The 8911-nt window shown below is 40.8% G+C and overlaps 1 protein-coding gene across 1 annotated transcript; it reads right to left on the bottom strand.

Annotated features, from left to right (window-relative positions):
• LOC137136955 (uncharacterized) lies at window positions 1-8427 on the bottom strand. The gene is made up of 6 exons (XM_067522770.1): window positions 8083-8427; window positions 6850-7188; window positions 6177-6284; window positions 3834-4163; window positions 1473-1799; window positions 1-1381 (listed from the first exon to the last, which is right to left on the bottom strand). Exons 1-6 carry the CDS (start codon window positions 8117-8119, stop codon window positions 1290-1292), a joined length of 1233 nt encoding a protein of 410 aa, XP_067378871.1. The 5' UTR covers window positions 8120-8427; the 3' UTR covers window positions 1-1289.
• Between the last annotated feature and the right edge of the window lie 484 nt (window positions 8428-8911).

The raw sequence follows: 8911 nt of genomic DNA, 5'->3' as shown, positions 1-8911 counted from the left end.
TTCTCACTGTCACTTTGTTCTCACAATTATATTTTTAATTATTACATGTTACAACTTTTTTAATTGTAGAAATGTGCTGATGGTAAATTGTAAACAAACAATCTGAAATAAATAGAAAATCAAAACGGGTTCAGCAGTTCCCACAATTATAAAATCCACTTTTTTTAATATGAAAAACACACATTTCACAAAAGAGGCAGGTATTTAATGTGACAATCTGATTAATAAATCATATGCTGCAATCCAGAGAATTTTTATTATAAACCTAAAATAAAGTTGGTTTAACTTCATCTAACAAAGACAAGTAGTGTTACTCCAACGTGTGTGTGTGTGTGTGTGTGTGTGTGTGTGTGTGTGTGTGTGTGTGTGTGTGTGTGTGTGTGTGTGTGCGCGCGCCACTGTTTACAAGTCACTGACAGCTTCTGCACCACTTTCCACTTGTCTGGACAGTCTCTGTCCCCTGTCTTCCAGAGCTTCTGATTTCACAGACAGTCACATATTATTATTATTATTATCAGAACAAGTTATTCTACTCAGAAATATATGATAAATACAAACCTTTAAGGTAGATTTATTTTCATGAACGTGTTTATTGTGTCCATTAATATACAGCAGGAAACTCCAAAGTCAAGTAGCAATGGAGACATTTGTCTTTACTGTGCAGTTTGACAGCTTTAGATTTGACACTAGTTTATGTGGACAGTGTTGACAATGACTGGAGCAGAAATCTGTGACTGTTCAAAATGAGCTTTTTTCATTTGATGGATCTTTATGTTGCTGGAAACCAGATGAACAGACACTTTGTGGACAATTGTTTGGACCTCAGAGCATTTGGACTGAAACAGTGAGAATAGGAATGTGATTGTGGTCACAGTGATGCTCCTGTTTCTGTGAACACATGAGTTCAGGGTTTAGAGGGACAGATGTCCTCTCACAGGACAAATAAGGAGTGGACAGTGATAGTAAATGTTTTAAAAATGTGTTGGATCATCTGATAAACTCTGTCACAGGCTGAGTGTGAGAAGAAAACCAACATTCAGTGTGTTGAGTTTCCTCCAGAGTGAGAGGATCTAAAACCACAACATGTTTGATCCACATATGACATCACTCTGACATCACTGATCAATAGTGATCAATAGTCAGTGTGTAGACTGTGTGAGAGTCAGGAAGAGTCAGGGTGAAGAAGACAATGTGTCCTCCTGTCTTCATCCATCAGCTCCTTCACTTCCATGTTGTCTCTGATCCAAAGTCAGATCAGATCAATAATCAAACATTGATCAACTGATGGATCAAACTGATTGTTCAGCCATCAGAGGAGTTGGATCAGTGGAGCTGCTTGTGTTCCTGATGTCCACTGTCTCATCTTTGTCCTGAATTCTTGCTGCATAAGAGACTAAAGACAGTCAGAGACAGACGACTAGAGACAAACAACAAGAGGCAGACAATCAAGAAAAAATACGAAGAAAACTGACCTTTGATCCTGAGCTGAACTGTTTTCTTTCTCAGTAAGATGTTTCTCTCCTTGTTCCAGACTCTGCAGACATATGTCCCTGTGTCTCTGACTGTGGGTTGTTTCAGGGTCAGACTGAGGTCTCCAGTTTTCAGCAGGTCTTCCTTCATCTCTGTTCGGTCTCTGTAAATCTGGTTCTGAACTGGTCTGTCAGAGTAATTCTGATATCTGCGGACAGTCCTGTTGTTACTGTCCTTCCACCTCACTCTAGCATCCTCAGGCAGGTCACCAATGGTCTTGAAGGGCAGCTGGACAGACTCCACTCCCTCCTCCACCTCCAACTGACAGTCTGAAAGGACAAAAAAAACACAGAATCAGCTGGACAGAGAGTGGCAGCAGTTTAGAGGAAGGTGAAGGACAGAACCAGATACGAGCAAAGAGAAATGGGACAGAAATCTAGAAACTGGCAGCCTGTTCTCATTCCCGAGGTGTCAAAAAGCTTTGCTTTGTCAAGAACTTCTCTGTTACATGCTGACGCCTGAGGTACCTGTTCATGTCGGTGATTGATCTTAGTGTAGGTGGTTATGAACATCAGCACTTCAATATTTGACGCCTACATCAATAACGTAAAACATGAAGTGAAAAGTCTCACAGGGAGGTGGATGAGGTGGTGGATGGTACAACAAGAGACTGAGGTTCTGCTCTAGTGTGAGATGTGCATTTTAGTGATGGTTGTCTCTGAAACAGACAGGACCTGGTCTTCTGTTTGACCTCTTTAGAACCTGGGGCTGGATGGACTTTGTCTTTGTCTTTTTCTGTCAGACACAGACTGATGATGAGGTGTGTCACAAAAATTTCACTGTGTGGAACAACAACAGCAGCTAGAAGCTGTTACCATAGCAACTCCATCCTCCATCTCCAAACATCAAATGTTAATAAATTCTTCTGAAATGTTTTGACTGGTAGATTTTCACTCAGGTCACTTCAGAGCTGCAGTTGCTATGAGCTCACTGAGGTCAGTAACTGTTTCTCTCTCAGGCTGACGTTTGCTTTTCTAAACCAAAGTGTTTGGACATGGTTCTAAATCCCCCTGTGGACACATCTATTAGGCTCATGTTGGAGAACAGTCTCAGCAGAACAATCAACAAATCTGAGGAAATGATCTTTAGTGAATTCTCTTTAGTTCTCTGCTCGTACACCAAATCATCCACCAAAAAGATTTATTTCAGCCAATCAGTGATAAGTGACTGTGTTTGTGGGAACCAGAGCCTGCATGTCCCTGATTCATGTCCACTGTGGTTCTGTGGGACCATCATCTCAGTCTGTCTCCTCCAGAAATAAGTGCAGCTCCGTCCACCCTCTGACCCTGATGTGTGTGTTTGTATCAGCAGTGGACTGATACTGACTCACTTTACATCAGTAACAAAGGTTTAAAAAGATGAAGGTGAAGAAGAAGTTTGACTCCAGAAACATCCAAATGCTTCAAAGTGTTGATGTAGCAGCAGTAACTGTGCAGACAACAGAGAGGAGGAGCTGAGCAGAGTGGATTCAGGACCACAGCTCCAGTCCAGTCTAACAGGTGGACAGAAGACAACAGGACACTAGTCTGAGTTTCCCTATTGTTGTAATGTTATGGTCCATAGCTTTGCTTTCTGCTGTGGTTTCATCACAAATGAGAATAATTCACCCAAAGTCTGTGATTCCTGTCAGTCAGAGCTACAGAATTTTATTACACAAAGATCCAATGAAGGAAAAAGATCCTAATATGTCTGCTGCTGGATTTAGATTCTGTCCAGTTCAGTGTCAATTCAAAACTCACACTCTCTATAGACTAATAAGTCCTTCTAGACATGGACAGAGATTCAATATTTGTCCACATTGAAGGAGACAACCCTAGTCATCAGTGTCCACTAACTATTGTCCTCTTTTTAAAAAACAAACTCTGGACTTTGTTCTGTTGAATCAATTGTGTCCAAAATGTCTGTGGAGACATTAGAGGACAGCTCCATGTCTTATCTGTCCACCGAAACACAATTTCAGCTTTTGAAACTAATCCCAGCTTCTTGTTTTCTGCTCTCATGTGCTGATGGACATTTCCCAACACTTGTCTCAAGTTCTGTCTGCAGCTTCACATGATCAAGGACCTGTTGTTGCCTGGACCTGATCTACTTCTGGTGGAGCTCAGTTCAAAGTTTCTCTCTGTCACAAATATTCACATTACACTGAAATGATGTTTAATTCCAGGAAAATTCATTTCAATTCACTGTTAGAGTCATGAAATAAAGTAAAATACATTCATAGAAACATACTAACAGTAATACTGCAGTTTCTCTTAGTATAAAGATTAACAACAGTTAGCTTAGCATAAAGACTTTAAACTGACCTTTGACCTGGAGCTTCACATCTTTCTTCATCAGGATGTTTCCCTCCCTGCTGTAGATGGTGCAGGTGAAGGTGTTTTTGTCCAAGTCTGTGGGGTATTTCAGGGTCAGACTGAGGTCTCCAGTTTTCAGCAGGTCTCTCTTCATGTCTGTTCGTCCTCTGTATTCCACATCCTGTTCTTCAGGCTGGTCAGAGCCGTTCTCATACACATGGACCTTGCTGTAGTAACTGTCCATCCACTCCACTTTACCATCTTCAGGCAGGTGAACTGTGGTTTTACACAGAAGGACGACAGACTCCACCCCTGAATCCACCTCCACCACCTGTGGGACTGAGAGGACAACAAAGCTCAACATCATGTGGACAGACAGCAGCAGCAGCTCTGACACATTTTCTTTCATATTTCACTTCATACACTCAATCAAAGTTTTGCCTCTGAAAGACAATGACTGTTATCTAGTTCAAATCCAAGAGGAATTTTAAGACTCATCAACTATGAAATGTCAGTAATGTGGATGATGAGATCATGTCTGGTTAAGAGGACACGTTATTTGGCACAGACAGAGTGAGACAATCAGAGAACAGAAACCAAGATTCACATGTGTTTTAATGATGGAACATCAGCAAATGATCACAATGAATTAACATATTTCTAATCTTTCTGTTCTATTAATAGTAAATAATTATCTGTGGTCACCTGATAAAGTCACATGAACTACAACATATTTAGGTTCTTTGAAACTTTAAGTTTGGGGAAAGTTTGAATAATACTGGATATATGTTCTACTGCAGTACATTGTTGGTGTACAAATACAGTAATACTGGTTCAGTACATTGTGGTAGGGACTGTAACATGCACTGGCTGCTGTAACTCTGAGCGGAAGCTGAGCGCCACCTACAGACCATTTACTGTAATAGTGTTTTGGAATCTGCTATATTCTGTTTTAACAGTCAGCAAGTTTGATCTGATTAGTTTGTAATTTATGTAGAAAATACCAAGTATCTGCTGTGATTGTACATAATGCTAAGTAAACCAGAACATGTGACATGAGGAGTCTGGTTACAATGGTTGTTGAAGTCCTGCAGAATGAACTGACTTTGACTTCAAATCATTTGGTAAAGTGTTGTTTGATCTTTGAACTGACCTCTGACCTGCAGCTTCACTTGTTTCTTCATCAGGATGTTTCCCTTAATGTTGTAGACGGTGCAGGTGAAGGTTCTTCTGTCACTGTCTGTGGGGTATTTCAGGGTCAGACTGAGGTCTCCAGTTTTCAGCAGGTTTCTCTTCATCTCTGTTTTTCCTCTGTATTCTTAATCCTGGTCTCCAGGCTGATCAGAGCCGTTCTCATACACATGGACCTTCCTGTAGTAATTGTCTCTCCACTCCACTCTGACGTCTTCAGGCAGGTGAACTGTGGTTTTGCAGAGAAGGACGACAGACTCCATCCCTGAATCCACCACCACCTGTGGGACTGAGAGGACAACAAAGGTCAACATCATGTGGACAGACAGCAGCAGCAGCTCTGACACATTTTCTTTCATATTTCACTTCATACACTCAATCAAAGTTTTGCCTCTGAAAGACAATGACTGTTATCTAGTTCAAATCCAAGAGGAATTTTAAGACTCATCAACTATGAAATGTCAGTACTGTGGATGATGAGATCATGTCTGGTTAAGAGGACACGTTATTTGGCACAGACAGAGTGAGACAATCAGAGAACAGAAACCAAGATTCACATGTGTTTTAATGATGGAACATCAGCAAATGATCAGCTCATCATCATCAATCATCATCAGCTTGTGTCTTTTCCTCTTTAGGTGAAGTGGTGTCAGACTGACTGTTGCTTGATTTGCTGTAGAAGGTTGTGAAGTAGGTGATTGTGTTGTGTTTGCTGTGTAAATAGGGTTTTTTGATAACAGATGAAAAGAAGAAGATTCTAATCTAATCATGAACCTTAATCTGAAGCTGTTCTTCCAGAATGATCTCTGGTTAATAAACTAGCAGCTTGATCCACTGCCTGTTTTAATGATCATGTGTTAGTAACTAAGCAAACACAGGAGACATGGGGGAGTCCTCACCTGTCACCTGTTGTGTTGCTGCACACGTTTATGGAAAGTTTAATTATTTCATATTTTCTTAGTCTGTATCATCAACTGCTTCATGAAATGATAAACTGTACATAGACAAAATATCTTGCACCTTATTGTTGTGATGGTTTGTACTTGGAAAGACTGAATCAATGTGCATCTTTGACCTTAACAGTAGATCAGTGTGTATCAGATCAGACTGTGCTTGAAGTGGAAAAGTGTGTGTCTACAATGAGAGAGACATAGAAAATACCTTTGTTTTTTAATCTCCTCACATAAACTGCAAGACCTGCAATGACCATCAGAGCCACAACCAGAACACTCAGAAGAATCCAGGCCTCAACTGGGAAAATGTACAGTTCTGTAACATCATAAACAAGAAATGACATTATATGATGCACATTTGTGGATCAATCCAACAAGTGGACATGTCAGTGGCTGCTGAGACATCAGAGCAAACTGTCCCATTGGTAAAAAGAAAAGAGCTCATATGATGAGGAAGAAGGAGAAAATATTGGGATCAATTTTCTTCCTCTTCATCTCTTCAGGATTTCAACTTTCAACAACCATTTAAGCATCATCACCACCATCAGATGATGGAGCCCATGTCCTCCAACAACTGTCACAGCATGATGGAAATTCACATTATCTAGAAGAAAATAAAGAGACTTACTGCTGGAGAAGAAGACGAGGGCCTGTTCAGCTTTAAGTCCCCTCATTTGAAAAGAAACTCTAACCTACAGTTATCATTCTGTTTTACTCCTTCACAACAGTTTGCTATTAGCACAATGTTCAAAAGAAGACAGTGAGTTTGACTTAAAGACGTCTCACAATTTCTGATGTTTTCATTGGGTCATTATCCATAAAAGCTACATCACTGACCTCTGACCTGTATCTACAGGAAGGTGTTGTGCTTTGTTGCTGACCTTTCACCTGCAGCTCTACATGGGCCAGTCTTCGCTCATTTCCAAACGCCGTGACGATGCAGGTGTAGTTTCCGCTGTCAGCAGGAATTGGTTTTCTCAGAGTGAGGCTGAAGTCTCCAGTTGTCAGAGAATCAGTCTTCATTGATGTTCGGTCTTTGTAAAGCAGGTTTTGATCTTTAAGTACATCACCATTCTCCTGACGCTGGTGGACAGTTGGAGGACTGAGTTTCTCACGGCTCCACGCAACTGTGGGGCCTAAAGGAACTGAAGAGATGTGGCAGGGCAGCAGGACTGAACCTGCCCCCTCAGTCACCTCCACACTCAAACCATGTTGGACAACTGTTAGGAACCAGAGACAGAAACATGAATTAGCTGTGTCCTTATGTCCAGCTACAGGTCACATGACCCCCAGGAACAGGAACAGTTAGATGCTCTTTGTTACTTTGAGCAAAAGTTCCTCTGTTTATTAAAGTGGTCATTTGTAGCCTGACTGTGGTTGAACAGAACAGGTTTCTTCTCTCGGCAGATTTAGGAATATAAATCTCTCAGTATTTTTTGAAATGGCTTGTAAAAGAAGTAGGTCAGTGCCAAAAGCTGCAGTTCGGCTTTTTTCATCATTAAAATCATTGCAATCATTGAACCAATCAGAAACTATGAGCCTTTAGCCTGATGTAAATGCAAAGGACACCACAGAGGAAGATTCAGCACATTAGTATTTACTCTTTTACAGTTATGGATGAAATTACTTAAACCTGTAAATATGGTGATTATCAGCTGTAAATGTTTTACCATGTTTAAGACATTAACTCAAAAACATGACTTTACTCCTGAGACAGACTGGAGACCTGTCCAGGGTGGACCCCCCTCACCCAATGAAAGTTAGGATACTGACCCCTCCTGGATGGACGGATGGTCAGATTTAGTCCTTTTGGGACTTGTATCAAAGCTGACTGGTTCTCTGTGTCCCCTCTGATCAGTGTCCCTGACCTTCATTCTTCAATAGATCATCTACTTTCCCCATTTTCTGGATGTTTCCAGCAGCTTGTCCCATTTCTGCTTCAAAAACAGTTGTTGCTTCCCACAGATCAGATATATGTATGTTTCTTTTCTGAAGCTTCATCAGCAGCCACAGAGCTGCAGTTACTTCAGATGACAAAGGCTGTGCTTCCATTCCAGATGACTGCAGACAGTCCACTAAAGTCAGTTGTGTGGGACAAAGGAAGTTTCTCTTACCGTGTATGAAGATCACAAACTCCACAAACATCTTCATCTTCCTGCTAAAACGGCAACAAATCCTCCTTAAATCAGCTGCTTCTTAAACTAACTGCAGGTTCACAATGGTTCTAATCTACTGACACTGTGGGAAAATGTTAGTTTCACTTTTAGCACATGGGGCTGGTTTCATTACACAATCCTGCTTCAAGTCAAACAGCTTTAGACAAACACACTGTGGTGTAGAGGTGACACTGGTTATGTATATGTGTCCCTATTTGGATAAGACGGCTACTATCTTCTGTAGTTTGTGTCAGCATCAAGCAGCTTATCAGGTATTTACACAAACACACACAGACACAGACACACACACACACACACACACACACACTTAGGCAGCATTTCTCTCTTCCCTAGTTCCTCATTAGTCACTGATGGACTCAGCTTTGATTGGAAACGTTAAAAACCACAGGCATATGATCTGAGAATACAGCGTCACAAACCCCCAGATTAAAAACAGGCCATATGATAAAAGCAGATCACGTGTGTGTCCACGCTGTTGCGCTGGTCCAGACACAGACTGCACCAAATTTAAAGAGTCAATAAGATTTAAAAAGTTATAAACCATAGGAGGCATTGATTGTTGTATCTGTAAGACTACATATTTTACTAAATTCTGTTTTGCATGTAAAATATTTATGTACAAAATATTTACAGGGTAGAGCGAGAGAGAGCCATAGTACAAAACCAGATTATAAAAAGAAATCAATGTAGAATCCATTATGAGACTGGTAGTGATGGATTCAGCAGAGGTTGAATGTGTTTTTTTTTGTTTTTTTTTGTCAACTAT

This window comes from Channa argus, chromosome 12, assembly GCF_033026475.1.
Source record: "Channa argus isolate prfri chromosome 12, Channa argus male v1.0, whole genome shotgun sequence".
NCBI lineage: Eukaryota > Metazoa > Chordata > Actinopteri > Anabantiformes > Channidae > Channa > Channa argus.
Note: the sequence above shows the minus strand (reverse complement) of the source record. Positions and strands in the feature narration are given on the sequence as shown.

Coding starts and splice junctions, on each gene's coding strand:
- LOC137136955 (XM_067522770.1), bottom strand. CDS start 8,119: ATGAAGATGTTTGTGGAGTTTGTGATCTTCATACACG. Junction 4,164..6,176: donor GAGGAGATTAAAAAACAAAG/GTATTTTCTATG, acceptor TTGTCCTCTCAG/TCCCACAGGTGGTGGAGGTG. Junction 1,800..3,833: donor TGTGAAGCTCCAGGTCAAAG/GTCAGTTTAAAG, acceptor TTGTCCTTTCAG/ACTGTCAGTTGGAGGTGGAG.